The sequence below is a fragment of the Fukomys damarensis genome, unplaced genomic scaffold (assembly GCF_012274545.1).
Source record: "Fukomys damarensis isolate Sample0158 unplaced genomic scaffold, DMR_v1.0_HiC HiC_scaffold_14, whole genome shotgun sequence".
Lineage (NCBI taxonomy): Eukaryota > Metazoa > Chordata > Mammalia > Rodentia > Bathyergidae > Fukomys > Fukomys damarensis.
This window is the reverse complement of record NW_022900926.1, coordinates 60,142,673-60,163,827: the sequence shown is the minus strand read 5'-3', so window position 1 is coordinate 60,163,827 and position 21,155 is coordinate 60,142,673. Positions and strand designations below refer to the sequence as shown.

Genomic DNA, 21,155 nt, shown 5'->3' with positions numbered 1-21,155 from the left:
ATGGCCACACCACCTAGTATGCGCCTGATGTTGTCTGATCTCAGGAGGCTAAGCAGGGTCAGGCCCAGTTAATACTTGGATGGGAGACACTGCCTTATTGTCCAACAATAAACATATGAACCTCTGAATGAAGATCTACAGTCTAATCAATCTACACAGAATTGCACGTGTCACTTTTCTGACTTTATACCCATCCTTATTCTCTTTATCTCCCAGACCTTCCCCTAATAATCCCAATTATTCGAGCCTATCTACTACATCCTTATCTCACTCCAATACCCTAAAACACATACCAAGTTTTCTTATACCTATATCTACATGGGATTCTTCACACCCTGGACTCTCTTTCTCCTATTGCCTTGATACCTCTTCTTTCCTGTTTCCTTAAAACCTTAAAATTTCCATAAGGCAGGAATAATCGCAGCTGAAAGAAGAAGAATATATACCACACTGTCTCTGTTATCCTGAGCGTCTTCTCCATTCATGCCATCTTTGCATTTCTGTGGACTGCTCTCCCTTTTCCAACCAGTTCTTGTCTTCTGTATCAAGCTCACCTCACAGAATGTCTGTCCTACTCAGTAGTGCTTAAGTATAACCCTTAAGACGACAAATGAACATTACTCTTCATTTGACCAATGTTATGGTTCATATGTAGATGTCCCCCCAAAGCCTCATGTGCTTATAAACCAGGCGATTCAGAACTGGCTGGAATGTGACACTGAGGTTAAGGATGTATGGTATTAAATCAGTCCACTGAATGAAATTAGCATAGTTCTGGGTGTGAATAATGGGAAGGTCCACCCTGAAGGTGGATGGCACCACTCAAAAAAAGGCTTAGAGCCTGGATGAAATAAAAGGGTAAAGGGAACTTGCTTCACTGCTACTTCACCTACTGCTTGCTGCTTCCTTCCTGCTCTGTTATGGGTTCTTTCTCCTCTGTGATGCCCCTCTTCCATGCCACCCTTCCTTGCAGCCAGGCAATTATGAACTGAAACCTCTACAACTGTGAGCCAAATTTAAACCTTTCCTCCTTTAACTTGTGAGTGTCAAGTATTTTGTCTCAGCAAGGAGAAGAATAACTAAGCCAACGAATTTTTCAGTTTTAACAGCTATTAACTAATTCCTACATGCTCGGAAATATTTTTAATGATCAAAATCTTTTATTACTACCTACATACTATGCTGCATTCCTACTGTTGTGTTTCATGGCTTATGTGGTAGAAAATGGGCATTTTACAAGAGAATTAAATTTATGTTAGATAAAATTTTACCTCTACCTTCTTTTGCTTACTAAGGTGCTATCTTTGAAAAAGTTGATCACCACACTACCTTACAGAAATCTATGATCAACTTACTATGTCACAGAGAAAGTAAAATAATTGCTAGCCATTGTTAGCTACTTCATCATTAGAACCTAAACATCTGCTCCTTCAAATGGCAACTTTTTTAATATTACATTTGGGTGGGGTACCGGGGATTGAATTTGTGTCCCTGCGCTTGCAAGGCAAGTCACCGAACCGCTGAGCTAAATCCCTGGCCCTTTAATATTACATTTTAAAAGGAGGTGGCAGTGGGAAAACGATGAGTCTTTGCATAAGAATTTGATGTGATGTTGACGCCATGGTAGTCTCTGAAATTCTGAGCAAGTCTCTAAGAGTTTATATGGAAAACTACAAAGTAAAATATGTTGCAGTCAGATAGTCTTTAATTCATCTAACTTTGCACTATTTTTAACTAGTTCATTTGGCATAAATTCTGCCAAGTCTCTCATATGGGTAATATAATGAGAACAAACAGTGGTCTTAATGATGAAACTTCACGGTAACAGAGTAATATATCAGAAGACAAAATGAACTTGACTCTACAGCAGAACAATAAAAAGCAATGGATAAAATAAACAGAAATAGTGTATTTAAAAGCTGATGAAATCTCTACTCATTATTAAAAGCACAAAAATAATCTTTTAATCCTAAGGATGCAAATTCATGAGATACAGAAAAGAAGTAATGTTTGAACTCATCATATCCTAAAAAAGCAGACCCATTTATTAAAGAAATTATTTTCTAAGAATCCACCATGAACCATATGTAAGTGTTAAAAGACTGAATAAATATAAGTACAGTTCCACCTCTGGTGGAGTTTATAGGTTAGGGCTGAATATATTCTATATTAGAATATCAAATCTAAATGTAAGGATGAGTAAGCATTAACTTGATTAAAATTAGTGGGAGGCAAAAAATGAGATGGGGATGAGACAAACAGAAACAGTATGTACAAGAATGTCAAGTGCTAGTAGACAGAACAATGCAATATCCGAATGCTAGCATAAACACTGTGTAGAAAATAAAAAGAAATACAGTCTAAGATATAAGCACAGGCCAAACCATGAAGGAGCATGAACCTAAGATTAACATTTTAGGCGTTATGAGCAAGAGATCCTGCCAACAAAAGACTTTACTATCTCAGGATATACAATTAGGTTTCATTGATTTTTCTGTTACTTTTCTGACTTCTGTATGCAGTATTTGATCACTCCAATCTTTAATATTTCCTTTCCTCTACTTACCTCAGTTTTAATTTTTTTTTCTAGTTTTGTTCTTCATTTGTTTTTCTTTGTGATACTGAGAATCAAATCCAGGACCTCACATTATAGGCAGAAATTCTACCACTAATCTGTACCTCTAGCTATTTTCAACTGTCTTAAGGTGGAAATTTATAGACTTGAGACTTTTTCCTTTTATAATAATTGAATTCTGTAAATTTGCATCAAAGCAATACTTTACCTGACTTCCACAAATTTTGAAATTTTGTACTTTAATTTCTTTCAAATTTCTCTTTTTAAAAATAGAAATGTATACACAAATATTTTACACTTGATCTTAGCTAAAAGGCCGAGAAGCAATACAAAAAATAATTTAAATTTTTTCCTTTTGCTTGCTTCCCTGGACTTAAAAATTAGTTATATTGTTTAATCTTTAAATATTTGGAAATATTTCATTTCTGTTACTTATTTCTAATTCATTCTATTTCTGTCAGAGAACTTTCTTTGTAGGCTCTGAATCATTTTAGTTTGATTGAGACTTGTTTTTATGGCTAGGATGTAGATTACCATAGCAAATGTTCTATGTACACTGGAAAAGGATGTGTCTCAAGAAATAAAAGCAGCAAGTAAATATATGAAAAAATGTTCCACATCACAGGTCATTCGAGAGATGCAGATGAAAACAACACTGAAATTTCACCTCACCCCACAAAGAATGGCTGCTATCAAGAAATCACACAATAACAAATGTTGGCATGGTTGTGGGAAGAAAGGAACCCTTCTCCATTGTTGGTGGGAGTACAGACTGGTGCAACCACTATGGAAGTCAATATGGAGATACCTCAAAGAGCTGGGTGGGATTAGAGGTTCCATTTGACCCAGCCATCCCTCTGCTGGGTATCTATCCAAAAGAAGTGAAAGAATCATACCACAGTGATATATGCGCACCCATGTTTATAGTGGCACAGTTTGTAATAGCTAAAACTTGGAAACAGCCCGTCTGCCCATCAACTGGAAACTGGATAAAGAAGATGTGGTTTTTCTCTAAAATGGAATGCTCAGCCATAAAGAATGAGAAAATAGATTCATTCATAGTCAAATGGGTACATTTTGAGGATATACTTCTAAGCGAAATAAATAAGGCACACATATGCAAATACCGAATAGTATCTCTGGTGTGAAAAACTATAATAGTACTCAAGATCCTAATGGGACACTTAGCAAATAGGAAGAAAAGGACCAAAGGTGTAGGGACAGTGAGAAGGATAGGGAAGGGGGAATAAGGGAAAAGGAAAAAAAATATGAGAAAATGTAAAAGTGGAATTAAAGCGTTTGAACGGGGGAGGGGAGGGGAGGGTGAAGGGAGGGTGGGGACAAGAGGAAAAAATGAGAACCAAGACCTGGCATGTACAGGTACAAGATCCCAGTAATGAATGTAACTATACTGTCTACCTAGAATGCACCAATAAATTAAATTAAAAAAAAAAAGGATGTGTCTCTTCCTATTGTGAGGTATGTTTTATATAGATAATCAGCTGGTTGACAATTCAATTTTTCTATATTCTTATTTTCTTTATACTTGTCCATTATTGAAATAGGGGGTATTGAAATCACCAACTATAACTGTTAATTTTTCTTATTCTGCAAGTTTTTGCTTTATCTACCCTGAAGTTTTTATTACATTCACATTTAATATTTTATATACTCTTGATGAATTCAGACCTTTATCATGAAGTATCTTTCTCCCTGACAATTCTGATCTGAATTTTTACTATTGCTTAATGTTAAAATGGCATCTCTTTTCTTATTCTCTTCATTAGACCTACTGTATCTGTTTTTTGTATTCAAAGTAAGTTCTTATAAACAACATACAGTTAAGTCTTGCTTATTTTATCCACTCTGATGATCTTTGTCATTTAAATTGTGGTGTCTCAATTATTTAAACAATGTGGCAAGTTTGGATTTAAATTTGCAATCTTTTTATTTGAATTATATAATCCTGTTTTGTTCCCTTTTTTGTTACTCTGTTCTTTGGGACTGACTGAGCATACTTTAATTATTTTAAACCCATGTGTGGTTTACTTCTGTATATCCTTGTGCTTCATTTTTAGTTTATGATTTACATGCGGTGGTGGTAAACCTATGAGATGTGTGCAGCAGTGGGTTATTATCATGAAAAGCTCTAAAGAATTTGCTATCAATGGCATATATATATTTTAAAGTTTTTATACTCTGCTTTCAATAACATTATACTACCTCACACGTACTAAAAGAACCAGAGCATATCCCATGGTCCCTCTCTTGCCATTTATTAATGTCATATATTTCACTTCTACCTATACTAAGTATTCTATCATGTATTAGTTTTTCTAAAAGAAATTATCTTCTAAGAGATTTTTAAAAGAAGCATTTTATATTTACCTACATATTTGTTTCTAATATTCACTATTCCCTTGAGTAGACCCAGGTTTTCATCCAACATCATTTCCTTTTTGCCTGAGGATTTTCATTAAATAGTGTTGATCGTCATCTTTTGTATTGCTTTCTTTCACTTTCATTTTTTAATGTCATTTCAGCATAGAAAACTAAGTCAAAACTTTTATTTGTTTTGGTTTTTTAAAGTACTTTCCAAATTTTGCTCCATTATATCCTGGCTCATAACTGTTTCCAATGAGAAGTCTGCGGTTACTCTTATCTTTTCCCCATATGTTGTGTGGCTTTTCTCTCTGGCTGCTTTTAAGATTTGTTCTTGGGTCAGGGATTTAGCTCAGTGGTTTGGTGGCCTGCCTTGCAAGTGCAAAGACCTGAGTTAAATACCTGGTACAAAAAAAAAAAAAAGATTTGTTCTTTATCTTTCATATTAAACAATTGCATCAGAATGTGCTTGGTATAGCTTTCTTCTCTCTCACTTTTTTTTTTTTTTTGTACTGGGGATCAAACTTGGGTCCTTGTGCTCGTAAGGCAGGCAGAGGAACAACTGAGCTAAAACCCCAAGCCCATCTTCTTGTTCTTTTATTAAATATTCACTGAGCTTCTTGAATCTGTGGGTCATAATGTTTATTACATGTGTTGATTTTTCAAGCACTGCTTCTTCAAGTACTTTTTGTTCCCTCCTTAAACTCCAACTGTATATAGTATTAAGCTGTTTGCAGTTTTCCCACTGCTCATTGATCCTTCTTTAAAAAAATTTTTGTTCTCCACTTTTAGTTTCTATTCCCATCTTTAAGGTAATCACTCTTTCTTTTGTTGTTTTTTTGGGGTTTTTTTTTTTTTTGCATTGACCTTAATTAAATATTTTTCAACTTAGAAACTGCACTTCTAATCTCTAGAAGTCCCATTTGGATCTTTTTAAGAACTCCTTTGCCTCTTTTTAATACAATTATGCTTCATTCTGAGGCCTTGAGCATGCAGTATAAGTGATTTTAGTGTTCCCTTTCATTTGTGTCATCTCGGTCTGTTTTTCAATGATTGATTTTTTAAAAAATATTTATTTGAATGGCAACCATTGTGAATTTTACATTGTTAAATAATTTTTAGCCCTCTAAATAATTGAGTTTTGGTCTGGGTCACAAGTTATTTACAAACAGATTAGTTTTTTAAAGCTTGATTTTGTTTTCCTAGGGTAAACAACAGCCTTTCTGGCTTTTTTTCTGGATCCTTTGTCTCTACTATGGAAAAAACAGCTTTCTGAGCGTAATGATCCATGGATGATAAGGGATCTTCACTGATGATAATGGGACTATGAATTAAATCCAGCTTGGTGTGAACCTGGACATTGTTTTACCTGCTTTTTCTTATTTCTCTCCTTAATTTAAAGTAGTTGTCCTACATGTATGCATTGATCAATATCTATGAGGAACCACCTGATGATCTCCAGAACTTTTTATATATTCTCTCCTCTCTGGCATTCTGCCTTGCTAATTCTGGCTACACTGGTCCCGCAGAGTTCTCAGTCTCCTCAATTTAGGGTGTTCACTGTGCTAGGTTTAAGCTCTACCCATTAAAAAGGCTCTAAGTCTAGCCCACACTCATGGAGCAGGGACCACAGGAGAGCAGGAGACAGGGATAGTTGAGTGTCTAAACACAGATGGCATATTTTGACTTATTGTCTGAGTATGCCTATGCAGTACTTACAAATTTTCATTAAATATTTCTGGCTTTCTGTCTTGCAGAACTCAAGTTCCTATCCCCTTTATGATTATTTGGAGCCATATACTTAGTTTTGGCCAGTAAGGTAAGAATGTTCATTAACTGCCAGAGCAAGAATTTCTAGAGCTCTCTTTTCCTATGCCAAAAACCAGAAATGTATTTCACACCACATACAAGACTCATCTCCAAATGAATGAATTAGTTAAACTATAAAACCACTAGAAGAAAACATAGGGGGTAATCTCCCTAACTTTTGTCTGAACAGAGATTGCTTAGACAGGACTCCAAAAGTACAAAATAACAAAATCATACGTGGAATTGCATCAAACTAAAAAGCTCACACACAGCAAAGGAATCCTTTAGGAGAGCGAAGAGATCACCCACAGATTGCAACAAAATACTTTCAAACCACACACGAGGCTAATATCAAAATATACAAAGAATTTAAAAAGAAAACTAATCCAATTTAAATATAGGCAAGATGTCTCAGTAACATTTCTCCATAAAGGCAAAAAAATGTCTGAAAATACTGAAAAAATGATCACTATCACTCATCATTAGGTAAATGTATATATCAGACCTGTTAAGATGGCTACTACCAAAAAGAGAAAAAGAAAGAATGTACAGAAAAGGCAACCCTTGTACACTGCTGTTGGGAATATAAAACCACTGTGGTTAACAGTCATCCGTGTTTCAGCATATCCACAATGTATATGTTACCAACCTGGTAGGTACTCAGTAGCTGTCAGTTATGACTGGTGAGATCATATAGTACTTGTGTTCAAGTAACCCTTATTGTACTTATAATGGTCCCAAAGTACATGAGCAATCATATGACAATTTTATTATACTATTTTGTTATAAGTGTTCTATCTTATTACTGTTTTTAATGCCTAATATACAAATAAAATTTTATTGTAGAAATTTATACAAAGGAAACAATACAGTATGAACAGAGCCTGGAAGTATCTAGTTTCTTGTATCTTTGGGGACTTGGAATGTATGCCACACAAATAAGGAGCAACTACAGGATATCCAAATAAATTAAAATAAGTATGCTAAAATAACTAAGTTAAAGATGCAACCTAAGTATCTACTAATAGATGAACAGGTAAAGAAAATATAGTGTACATGTGCAATGGACTCTTTTCAGTCTTAAAAAAGAACAAAAACCTGGGCTGGGGATGGGGCTTCATGGTGGAACACTTGCCTAACATGTGAAAGGCCCAGCACTAAAAAAAAGAAAAAAAGGACAAAGCAAAAGATCCTGTCATTTGCCAAAACATGGATGAGAATAAAAGGACATTGCAGTGAATGAGGTAAGCCAGGCACAAAGACTACTGTGTGGTCTCATAAATATATGTGGAATCTAAAAAATATTAAAGTCATAAAGATACAGAATAAAATGGTGATCACTAGATTGAAAGGAGTGTGGATGGATAAAGATAGAGATTAGAGATTTTCAAAGGGTACAAACTTTTAGTAGATAAGAGGAATCAATTCTAGAGGTCTATTGCGTACCAAGGTAATTAAAATGTATTACATATTTCAAACTTGCTAAGAGTTAAATCTTTTCACCATAAAAAAGAAGAAGCAAGTATGGTAATTTTCTAATTTTAACTATGCCATAATCTAAACATATATAAAAATATCAATTGTATACTATAAATTTATTATAAAATAATTTAAAATCATTTAAATAAGTGTCATGGCTTATATCTAGATGTCTACCCAAAGCTTTGTGCGGTCATAGGTGGGGCTTTTTAGAGGTGGCTGAATCTATTGTGTGATGCTGGGATCAAGGATGTAACGCTAGGACTGATTCACAGTGTGATGCTAGGATTAAGGGTGTCTCAACCTGGGTAAGAGTGCTAACCACCTTAAGGATAGGTAGCCTGGAGAGGATATAAGGGACAGGAAGAGTGTTGTTACTTATTGCTTGCTGCCTTCTGCTGTGTGGCCCTCTGTCCACCATGAACTGCTTCTCATGTGATGCCCCTCCGCCATGCCATTCTACCTTGGTATGGACTGAAACCTCTATAAACATGAGCTATACTAAACCTATCCTCTCTTAATTTGGGATGTCAGGAATTTGTCTCAGCAACAAGAAAAGTAACTAAGACCATAAATAAATAATGAAATGATATAAAACAAACCAGAAATGGACTGAATAATGGTATCCAGGGTTCCATGGTACCAGACAGAGAATGCTGCTTCCCAATGAACATATTTTGAGCAAAAAATAAACATTTGCTGTTTTACAGCACCAAAATTTTAGTGTTATATCACAGTATAACAAACTTTATCCTAATTTTTACAGGCTTAGATTTAAGTTGTGCAAAAGAAAACCTAAAATATAAATCACTGCCTTAATAGTCAAGCAGCTGACAAGGAAACATTGAAAGCTAAAAGAATAGGAATCTACATAATTCAGTGACAATTATTGGAAATTAAAGCTTTGGGAACTGCATTGACCTAAACAGCAATGATTTATCTAATAAATTTCAATGCTAGGTAAAGATGTTGCAAAATAGGATGTTAATAGCATGTTAATTGCTGACTGTCAAGTTATATAAGATGAGCAGTGTACAGGCAAGAAATAGGGTGTCAGCAAGAATATAAAATGAAGAGGGCCCATAAATTCAAACTGTACTTCAATAACAACTTGGAAAACTATAGAATAATGTTCTTGGAATACACTGTATTCCCTCAACACTTTGCAGCCTTTTTAATGTATTCCAATATTGAATGTTTCATAGATAAATCTAATGCAGCCTTATTGTTTTTTCTCCATCCCACTCCCTTTCTTGTTTCTTGCCAGAGACCTAAAGAACTCATTATACGGCAAACTAAGTGACTTAATGAGGACCTAATACATGCTATTTGTTGTTCTATAGAAAATTTCCCATGGAATATGATGCATCCTTTTAAGTAATAGATGTTTTTCATTAGTTTTGTATCAGTAAGTACATTTTTTTCTATTTGCTGTATTCTGTTTCAGGAGTACATATTAATCTTTCCTTAAGCCACTTTCCCTCCCCCATATATACTGTCTTCTAATAGTTTTAATATCTTTATCTTTTCCCTCAGCATTCTCTGTGATTATTTTAAGCTTTTCCTCTATATATTATTTTATTTTCACTTTTTTACTCTTTACTCTTCTTCACATTTTTCAAAAATTATTCATTATTCATTTAAGGTGGGTTTATTTACTTTAGTTAATTACCTTAGTTTTCATCTCACTTTTATTTCACGGTCATCAAATATTTATTTACTATCTACTATATACCAGGCAAGACTCTAAGTATTAGAGATACAGGTGTGGACAAAACAGGCCAGACTCAGCTGTCATAGAACCTATTTCTCAATATATTACTTCAACATCTTGTTTTTAAATTCCTTTACCATATTCACATTCTTATTGTACCATACTTATACTAAGTTCTTTTATAACACAAACCACATAGAAATTTTCTTTTCTACCCCCTTAGGTTAGTTTTTATTGCAGTTCATATATTTATCTTTTATATTATTTCCCTTCCTTATATAATAGTAGTCTGAATGTTTCTTGATGACTTTTGTCTCCTCCTATTTATGTGAAATTCTGTCCAGTCTATTTTGTTTAGTCAGCTGTTACTCCAATATTATTCTACTTTCCAAATCAAAGTGGCTTCAGGCAAAAATATTTTTCTTGCTTGTAAAACTGGCGACAGTCTGTTGTTTGGCTGTTCCCATTTTGGAGACCTGAATTTATGTATACTGAGGTCCTGGCGTGGCTGGTATGGTAGATTCGTTATGGTAGATTCTACCTTCTTGACTCAAGCAAATCCACTGATTGAATCCAGACTGCAATTACTGATGAGACTTCTTAGAACTTTCTTAATTCAACTTCATTTCAATGTATGACTTCTGGAGAATTCTGACTGGGTCTACAATAGAGGTACATCTCTGCCAAGGCCAGAATTCCAGATGAACTGGTACCATAATTCACTGATATTGACTTGTATCACTACCTGCAAACGTGTCAAAGTTCTGCAAATTTTGGAAGCCCATTACTTTGGGACTTCAGTGTTAAAACATGAAGTGTCTGACGGCATGAACTTTTACTACTGACTTCATATTTACCAAAAAGGAAAAAAAAAAAGATAAAATCCAGCTACTGCAAAAAGCCTTAATTCAAAGCTGTTAATCACAAGAAATATAAATACCTTATTGAAAAACATCCAAATAAAAATATAGGAAATCCTCAAGAACATAAACAATCTATTGAAATATTAAACTTAGCAAGTGTCAGGGAATTGTAAGAACAACTGTGTATTATTTGTCTTGGTGAAGGAATAAGGTGTTTCAATCAATCAAGTATTACGGCTCCTGTTACCACACATAAATAGCACATATTATGCATATATAATGTAATGTTTTATCAAGTGGAGAAAGCTTCTTAGAGTTTTGTAGTTTCCCAGAATTTAAGGAGAGGGGATATTAATATCATTAAAGTAATGCTTTAATTCTTAAGTGAAATCTGAACTAATTTGTTCAATGAAAATTTATGCTTTTTAACGTTTCACAATTTTAAGTTGATAATTTTAAGATATGCCTACTCTTCAAGCTGTTTTTTCCCTATTCTAAATATTGCATGCACATTAAATGCTTAGTTTTAATCCAATCTCCTCCTTCAGATTTATATTCACTTGGCCAGATCCTTGTCCACTGAGTCCTACTGCACTTAGTGCACCTCCACACGATACTGCAGTCATAATTCTCTCCTGCATGTCTTCTATTAGATTGCATCCTCTCGGGGCCTAAACGTTAATGTTGCGCACACATCGAGTCCCGCAAACAAGCAGGTCCCTGAATTGAGCTTTGCCGTTTGTGTCCAAGTGTGCCTAGATTCGGGTGTGCCCTCCTGTGTCTATCTTGTCTGGGTTTCTTTGAAACCCACATTGGGCAATCCACATTGCCGGTTTTCTGTGGAAACAAAGGAGCCGGGCGTGGCGACTCGCGTCAGTAATCCCAGCATTCGGGAGGCTGAAGCAGGGCTCCGTCGCGACCCTGAAGTAGCGACCACAGGAATCTGAGTAAGAAACGTGACCCACCGCCCGAGGTAAGACTACAAGAACACTCCCTCGCTGCCCACGAACAGTTTAAAGACACGGATTTAAAAGACCTCGGCAAAGTCCAGTTACCAGTTACCCTGCCATCTGGAACTGCCGCAGCTCTAAGATGTTGACAAAGCAGCAAGGGTCCGGGGACGGAAGACTCGGTCGCTATAGTAACGGCCAAAAGCAACAGCACTTGCGCCGCGGCGCACAGGAAAAGGTTTAACGTCGGCAGCAATTTGCGGCAGCGCAGTGACTTACGGCCACCCCGTCGTAGAGCGAAGCCGCGTGCGAGTGAAAGGGCGGGTGCGGAGGCGCCCGGGTGTAAGGGGCCCCTGGCGGTATGACCCAGTCGGTGGTGGTGCAGGGTGAGCGCCGGGGCCGGGGACCCGCGTGCCGTCAGCCCCGCGGTCCGATTTCTACCTAACGTTCATTCTCTCTTAACCCCCGGTCGCAGTCGGTCAGTGCGGAAACCAGATCGGCTGCTGCTTCTGGGACCTAGCGCTGCGGGAGCACGCCACGGTGAACCAGGTACGCGCCCGCACGGGGCTCCGCCCCGCCTCCGGGTAGGACAGCTGGGCTCTGACTTCCCGGGCTTGGCTTGGCTGAGCAGCAAGACTTCTGCGAAGGACCCAGCGGGCTAGCTTCGTGTGCGACTGCAAAGCACTGGCCACAGACTTAGTGTTTTTCTGGATTCTGAGGTTTTTATTGGTGTTCTGGAGAAAAGCAGATGGTATATGTCAAAGCTCCTTGTGAGATAGATAACACGTGTAGTTATTATCCTTAATTTAACCAGTCAGCTTTTACAATCACCAGGAATTCAGAGAAAACTCATTTGATACACCTTTTCTACAGTCCTATGGGAACTCTTTTCTTCTTCACTCCCTGCAGAACTTAATCTGTAGATCTCCTGTCTTTTACCCTGTTCTACAGAGATAGATATTGGAGAATCAGCCTAAGCATTTTTGTGTTATGTGCTTTTTCTTACAGTCGCACGTTAACCATTACATTACAGTAATGTGGAATTAATAAAAGGACTTTAATTGGAAAAGAATTAAAATGTAAATACAATCAACATTTGTCTTTTTTTTTTTTAAGAAAGGAATTTATGATGAGGCGATCAGCAGCTTCTTTAGGAATGTAGATACCAGGTAAGATGGGGCTGAAGTCTGGCACAGCACAATAATACTTTATTTTCATGTCAGCAAATTGGGAGACAAGTATTTAATGGACAATAAAAGTAGTTGATAGCTGTGAAGTTGTGTAGCATTTTTGTTTTCCTTATTGATAACATTCTGATATCAGGAATGTTTTCATATTCTGTAGAACAGAACCATAGGTTTCTTTTTCAGATCATATTAAGGAACATAAAAACTTCATAACCTTGAAATAAACTTACTAAAGAGAAGCTCAATTTTTCTCCAAAGATGTTAATGCACCAGTAATGACTAATTTTTGAAAAAATTACTGAATTTCTCTGGTAATGTGATCAAGAATACTTCCTGTAAGTACAGAATGTTCCAGGAAAAAAGAAATGTGTGTACTGTATACAACAAAGATTACTTTTGTGCAATAAATGATACACTTTATCTTAGATCTTTCACCTGAAAGAATCATTTGACATTTAAGGTATGTCCAAAACCTTTTAATGTTCAGTCTTTTAAGTTTATATGCTTTCAGAGTGCTTCTTAGAACCAAGTATGGCTGACTTGCACTGAAGATGGCGCCCACTGCCAAGCTTTAATGCAGAAGAAACTCTAATGGTGTTTCGAATTGGCTGACTGGGTATATGAGCTGTTATTTTCTAGGGAATACTGCTTGGTCTTCATTGGTTACAGCCTAGTGCTCAAGGTTGGAAACTCAAAAGTCTGGCTGTTTGCACCTTGAGAATGCAGGGCAGTCAGATTAACCAAACTCAAAGAAATTGGAGATTTAATGAGGAAAGTCATCGTAAGAATTATAACTCAAAAGTACTCCATCCTCATTTTACATTATAGGCACATTTTCTTTTTGTATGAAATCTAACAAAGCTACATAATAATTGATGGTTGCTTAGTAACAATGGAATAACCTTGAGGGGAATTAGGTATATTAATACGACTCTCTTTATGAGATAGAGGTAGTTGTCATATAGCGCAGTTCCCTATTATTTTTGGATTGAAACATCTTCCCTAAATTCCTATGGTTGACACAAATTAGCCTGTATAATAGCTTTTTCAGGTGCTTCTGCTAAGTTCCTACTCTCACATCTTTTTTTTTTTTTTTTTTTTTTTTTTTTTTTTTTTTTTTTTTTTTTTTGAGGCAGGTTTTTACTATGTAGTTCAGGCTGATCTTGAACTCACAATAACCCTCCTGCCTCAGCCTCCCAAGTGCTGGGACTATGGGCATGTGCCACCATGCCTGGCTTGCATGCCTTCCTTTCTCAATAAGCAACTCTTTCATTGAGTGTTACATAATTGAGACTCAGCCTGAGAGTTTTTCATTTTCACATGCTCAACTATTTTGTGTAAACTGCATAAAAGAAAGATTACTTTATTTAAAAAAGGATATATGTCAGTATCTTACATCTTTTATCTGGAAGACTAATTTAACATTCAGGATATGTCCATAAACTTGTAATGTGTTGTAGGCTTTAACCTGAGAATGTTCTCAGCTTCCTGATACCAGGTTGGGAAAGGAGGGGAGAAGAGGTATGGCATTTTGCTCTTTCTTTGCACTGTCAGCACTGGCCTTTGTTCAAGAAGACCACATCTTTATGTGGTTCCTTATCAAATTATACCTTTTCAATAGCATAATAAACATTTACCCATAACAGGATTTAGCCAACCTTTTTCCATAAAGGACTGTAGAGTAAATATTTTAAGTTTGCAAACTACAAGGTCTATGTCATAGCTACTCAACTTTTTATAGCGTGAATGAAGACATCTCAGTTACTTTCCTCATTGCCGAGACAAAATACCCAACACCCAGAGAGTTAAAGGAGGAAAGGTTTTTTGTCTCACGGTTTGTAGAGGTTTCAGTCTGTAATCAGCTGGCTCCAAGACAGATTGGCGTGGCAGATGGGCATTGCAGAGGAAAAGCAGTCCATGGCAGGCTTCAGAAGGTAGCAGAAGCAGCAAGCAACAATGGGTGACCATGGCAGCCCTCTCTCTCTGCCTTCTATCTTATCCAGGACTAGCCCTGGGAGATTATGATTTTTTTCTCTCTTTTATCTTTCAGGGTAGTTGGTGATGGTAGCAGTATTTCCAAGGGGATAATTCGTTCTTTAAAAGCACGAGTAAGATATATATGCTTGGATACTTACATGTCTGTATAATTTTAGTATGACTTCTAAAGTAAAAAAATTTACTAAGCAGTGTGCAGTACAAGTAAAAGTAAGCAGATATTTGTGCCCCCCGAAATCATAGGAAAATTTCATACTTAGTGTAGAAACATTATAAATTTAGCATTTTCTCAGTGTTGAGGGGAAATAGATGTCTAGATAAATTATAACGAAAGGTGCCTTCTTAACAACAATGACTTGAAATACATACTGATTCATGTTAGTTTTCCATTTAAAGATATTGGAAAATTAATTTTCATCAAGGTTACTACCACTACACAACAGATCAGCTATTTTATAATAAAAAACAAAAAACCATGTAGTTTTTCCTGAACAAGATTTTTCAAGTCAGTAGCCATATTTGTAGTCTTAGTGTCATTCCAGCATTTCTCTTTTGTGAGTATTTCTCTGTAAAAACTTTTTCTGATTGTTCATTAGTATCTTTGACTATAACAATGTCAGTTGAAATGCTATGCGAAGGATTGAGATGCTGAGGATCAGACCTTGTATTGGTCCTGAAAACATGGACAGTAATAGCATTGTGGCACCTGAGAACCACTCCTATTTCTGTGTTCCCTGATGTCCTTAGAAAATAAAGCTTAAGGCAGAGATCATATGCTTGTAAGCTGCTAAGCTAATCATTTAGCATTTTGTATACTTCGTAACATGGAAAAAGCTAGCATCCCAGTCCAAACCTTAAGAGAGAAAAAGATACTTTGACATTTCCTGGACTTTTCCCAATTTGAGTCTTTCCTGCCAAAAGAGTGGAAGGTAGAAGAAACATTTCTGGTAAGGAATAAGTCAGCACATTTCTGTAGCCTTTGACTTTTGTCCGTGAAAGTACTCTGGCTTTCTCCTAAGAACTCTTGGTTTTAATGGGGCTGTGATCACTAAGATCCTAGACTTCCCAAGATAACTCAGTGCTTGCATACCTTCCTTGTGTCCATCATCTTTGTTAATAGGCAAAATACTTAGAATTGTAAATCCTATGTTACAATTAGAAGAAAGCTAGAAACTATTACCATGTGGCTTTGGAAGGAAATGTAAACATTAACTTCTAGAACAGTTGTAACTCTAGACTTTAGATGCTTAAGTGAACTCAGAGAAATTTAGTTAATGCCCAGTGGAAAACCAAATCAAGGACTTGACATGACTAAAGGAAGATTAAAAGAGTTACATGTTTTGTAAGGATTTCATGCTAAATGACTAGGACAGTGATGATAGTACCACCGCTCACACAGGGAGAGCCTATGTGTCAGTATTGTGTTCTGGGCATTACCACTGCTAGACAGTATGGTAATCAATAGTCCTCCACAGAGCATCCCAAATTTGTTTTGGAACACACCTAAGCTTTTTGCTTTTATAATCTTACACAGCTTTTTTGCTGCTACCACAGTTCTCTTGTGGTTGGTCAGATGTTAAAGTCAGCATTTAAAATAAAATTGTATATTGTCAGAAATAGCTTTTTTGAAATCGTTGCAATTTCCAGTAGATGTCCTTATATAGTCTGTGGTTCTAAAGTGTATTCATTTATGTATAAAATGATTGCTGTATATCAGGAGCACGGATAGAAGACATAGTTTTAGAGCCTTTGTATACACTGCTGTAATATTGTAATTGTATATCTTCCAGTAAGTAACATAAAAACAAATTCACAATATTTAAATATATATGATTTTTTTCTTGTTTGTTAAATCAAGCTTTACTGATAAAATGGAATTCAGAATATCTTACTAGAAATAACAGGTCCAGCCAATCATGATAGCAAAAATGTGGCAGTCTCCTACTTTACATAGGAAGCTGCTACTTATCAATTAGTATTTAAAGGTAAAGACTTGTAAAAGAGTTGCCAAGAATCAAGGCATTTTAGCCCCAAGATTGCTCTTCATATGATATACTATATTACCTGCAGTACTTGTGGCAACATGGAGACAACACCCCTAAAAACAGCGAAGTGCTTTACCAACCATGCCAGTCTTCTGCCTAAATATATATAAATTTACTGCTATATATATAAATTTAAATTATTATGTATAATTATTATAATTATATATAAATTTTAGTTATTAATCTGTAAATCAAACTTGACTTCCCCCTTCGATTAGACAGTAGAGCATTTTGGTGGTTAGGAGTAAAGGCTCATGTCCAGGCTGTATGAGTGTGAATCTCTACTAGCTGGGTGATCATAGCCCCATTGTTTAGTTTTCTAAACCCCAGTTCCCTCATGTGTATAATGAGGGTGGGAATACCTAGGCATAGGGTTATGTGGATTAATTGGATTACTATCTATAAAGCATTTACAATGGTGGCATATAGAAACTGCTTAACGTTAGTTACATAGTCGCAAGAACTAGAAGAGCCCATAAACCAAGCAGTTATCTGTAATGCGGAATCAGAGTTATATAATTTGCCCTAAGGTTACTTCAGAAATGTTTTTGTTTCACCTTTTTACTTAAATCTTCTATATTATACTTTTTATTCTCCTTCACTTTTTGTTTTTGTTTTGTTTTTTGCCATTGGAGGGTTTTTTTTATTCTTGTTTTGTTACCAGTGCTGAGGATTGAACCAAGGGCCTTGTCTGCCACCTCCAGCCCTCATTGTAGAACATACAGAAAGTAAAGCAAATAGAACGAACATATAATCCTACTGACTGCTTACATTTTCTATATATCCTTCCAGTATTTTTTCTTCTTATACTTAGTTTTATAAAATATGGTAAAAAACTGAGTGCTTTTTTATTTCTTATAGTAAAAGACACACTGAGTTAAAATTAAACCCCCTCAAAATACTCTCCGTATCAAGCACTTGTGTTCTGTCCCTCTTACCATCTTCTGAAATAGTTTTGGAAGTCTGTTATTCTTCAGTTTTGCTGTCATGGCTGCCTCAGTATCTTGAATCAGTTCAAAATATTTGCTTTTGTGGTCATTTTGACCTAGGAGCCAGACATTGCCCAGTGCCATATCTGGTGAATAAAGTAGATGAGAACATACTGTAATACTTAAAAGCTTACATTTCTGTAGAGTGGCAGTCAGCAGCCATATTCACCATCTTTTTGATCATACATTGTAAAAACAGTCATGAAGAACATGTAGAACTGCCTAAGAAAGTGGCAGGCATAATTGGATAACTGACACAAGGGAGAGTATTTTGAGAGGGATTAATGGCAGTGTGTTTTTACTGTTGCAAATTTTTAAAAATATAAACATTCATTTACACCTCATGTGTTTTTATTTTCTACATTGTAGTGTAGACATCTATTCTGTGCCTTTGTTTATTCATTTCAGTTACACAGTTTTGGGCTGTGCTTCATAAAGAACACTGGGATTCTTCCTAATGACCATCTGAATTAATGATGCATCTTGCATTTATTGAGAACTTTCTTCTGATTGATGTTACCTTGTTAGAAATTCAGTTGAAGGGGTTGTTGGGTCTCTTTTTTACCACCTAGCAGTTTGGAGTAGGATAAAAAGTTTAGAATCCATCTTTTAATTGGATTCTACCTTTTGAGCAGAGGGAAATTGCTTTTGAATTCTTACAGTAGATCTACATCAAGAAAGATTTTGATTGAGCTTAAAGTATAAAAAGAACAATGCATTTCATAGTTTGTAATTTTTTTTTCATTTTAAAGAATTTGAGGGAAAATATGCATTACATTTTCTCTTTCAGGCTGTCTTGGTTGACATGGAAGAAGGGGTAGTAAATGAAATTCTCCAGGGACCTCTCAGAGATGTATTTGATAGCAAGCAGCTCATCACTGATATTTCTGGCTCAGGAAATAATTGGTGAGAATGTGCTGAACATAAACATTGAATATCACCTGTAAAAATCAAGCATTCTTTCCTTTATTCTAATAAATCATACTGATAGAAATATAAGATGCAGTTTGCTGCACATTAAGCTAGGCTGCTTAGTCCTGTCTTAATTGTCTCAATAAATGGTGTTTCTACAATGCTTGGAAACTACTTGTCTTTACTTTTTCTCCTACTTCTAATTTTCTTAAAAGAATGAATCTTGAAAATTTGATTTATTGAAGTGTGTGTGTGTGTCTGTGTGTGTGTGTGTACATTTATTATATAACACTAGTTACAAAGCGTTAAGCACTAAAGTGCTTTTGTAAACTGTTTATTTACCTATATTATTCGATTGAAATTCTCCAATTGGTCAGATTTAATAGAGTTTATACAAAGATGAAATCCAGACCAGTGCTAGTGTCCAAGACTGTTTGGGCCCTTACATATGTAATAGTCTCTTCTTTTTAAGTGATGCAAGAGTACTCATAAAAATTCATATTGAGACTATTTTTTGATTTTTTTGAAAACTTGAGCTCTTTGTCATTTCTAAATCTCATATTTATTATTGTAACTATTTACTACGAGTCCCTCAGGTTGGTAATATGGAATGATGTACAATTTTATTGAAGCACAAATTTGAATGTTATATTATGGAAAACTCATTTAAGGAAAACCAGTCATTTAATAAGTGAGCGTATCTGACCACCCAACAGGCTTTTCTCTAACTGTCATGTAATTTACTGTGTAACTTCTGAGTTATACAAGACTGCATATAATGGAAAACCACTTTGATTCTGTAATTCATCGTTAGCGACACTGCAAATTGAGCCACCAAAAATATTTGCAGAGCCCCATAAATATCAGTTTTCTGCCACTAGCCATTTCATCTAACGTGTCCAGTTTTGTTCTTTTCAATCAAAATAGGCTAATTTAAAAATTTCATCTTCAATATCTTAGTAGTTGATTTCAATCTGGTTTTGCAATTCAGGGGTTTAAAAAAATTTTTTATTAATACATGATTGTAGTACATAATGATTACATCTATCATGGGAGCTTGTACATGTACATAACACATAATTCTTTTTTTGTCTCCTTCCCCTCCATAGTTCTCCCTCTTCCTTACAACTTTTATTCTCCCCATTTCCATTTTTTGTCAATTCTCATAAATCCCTTTTCCCTTCCTTCCATCCCCCTCTCCCATCTGTTGATCTTCCCTCTTCCTATCCTCTATTTTGTTCCTTATATATATTTGCAGTTTTCCATGAAAGAGAAGCCATGCTATATTTAAACTTGTGTCTGATTTATTTCAAGGTGCGTCCATTTACCTAAAAATGCCTCAGATTTATCCTTTAAATTTGCAGAGTAGTGCAGTAGCAGGGTAGTACTCCATTGGGTCTAAATACCACATCTTATTTATCCATGCATCTGTTGAGGGGCTTATAAACTGTTTTCAAGATTAGCTATTTTGAACTATGTTGCTGTAATCATGACTATGCATGTGTCAGTGTAACACAATGTCTTTAACTCTTTCAGGAAGATCTCTAGATGGGGAATAACTGGGTCAAGTGGAATTTCTAATTTTAGTGCTTTGCAGGATCTGCATACTGATCTCCATAGTGCTTGTACTAGTTTACAATGCTAACAAAAATGTAGAAGACTTCTTTTTCCCAAAGCCTCACCAGCATTTGTTATTGTTTGATTTCTTGATGGTAGCCATTCTTTCTGGAGTAAGATGGTATCTCAGAGTTGTTTTGCATTTCTACATTAGCCAACAATATTGAACATTTTTCATGTATTAGCCATCTGTACTTCTGAGAAGTATCTGTTCATTTTGACTGCCCATTTCTTTTTTGTTAGATTTGTCTTTGTTACTTTTCTCATTGCTGAGACAAAATACCTAACACCCCAAAATAAAGGAGGAAAGGTTTATTTTGGCTTACAGTTTGTAGAAGGTTCAGTCCATAGTTGGCTGTGTACAAGGAAAGGTGGCAAGGGAGAGGGGCATTGCAGGGAAGAAACAGTTCTTGCCTGGCAAAAGGTACCAACGCAGCAGCCTGCCTCTCCCTTTTGTCCCTTCCATGCTACCCATGTGCAGATGTTGCCACCCATATCCAGGGTGGGGCACCCTTAAACCCAACCTCACATACCCTAGATCCAGCCACCTCCAAAAAACCCTAACTATTATTATGTGAGGCTTTTGGGGCCATCTATGAGCAAGCCATAACTGGGTCTTTTATTTGGGGATCTAACTT

At 35.9% G+C, this 21,155-nt stretch overlaps 2 protein-coding genes across 19 annotated transcripts in view; one reads left to right on the top strand and one right to left on the bottom strand.

The window, feature by feature from the left end:
* Positions 1-11,973, bottom strand: part of Fam229b (family with sequence similarity 229 member B) — a 28,330-nt gene extending 16,357 nt beyond the window's left edge. For 5 of the 13 annotated variants that reach the window (XR_777625.2, XR_777623.2, XR_777628.2 and 2 more), the window contains exons 1-2: positions 11,885-11,973; positions 447-597 (exon numbers count right to left, since the gene is read on the bottom strand). The gene's annotated coding sequence lies outside the window, so the exon portion shown is untranslated. Of the gene's footprint in view, positions 1-446; positions 598-11,858 lie in introns of all 13 variants that reach the window. The other 8 variants (XR_777627.2, XR_002024927.2, XR_777635.2 and 5 more) reach the window with 5 other exon arrangements.
* A 76-nt stretch (positions 11,974-12,049) lies between these two features.
* Tube1 (tubulin epsilon 1) overlaps positions 12,050-21,155 on the top strand; it is a 42,198-nt gene continuing 33,092 nt past the window's right edge. For 2 of the 6 annotated variants that reach the window (XM_019205511.2, XM_010610813.3), the window contains exons 1-5: positions 12,053-12,158; positions 12,248-12,321; positions 12,889-12,941; positions 15,010-15,067; positions 18,779-18,894. In XM_019205511.2, coding sequence (XP_019061056.1) covers positions 12,134-12,158; positions 12,248-12,321; positions 12,889-12,941; positions 15,010-15,067; positions 18,779-18,894 — 326 coding nt within the window. In that variant the 5' untranslated portion in view covers positions 12,053-12,133. Of the gene's footprint in view, positions 12,159-12,247; positions 12,322-12,888; positions 12,942-15,009; positions 15,068-18,778; positions 18,895-21,155 lie in introns of all 6 variants that reach the window. The other 4 variants (XM_033763389.1, XM_033763390.1, XM_033763391.1 and 1 more) reach the window with 4 other exon arrangements.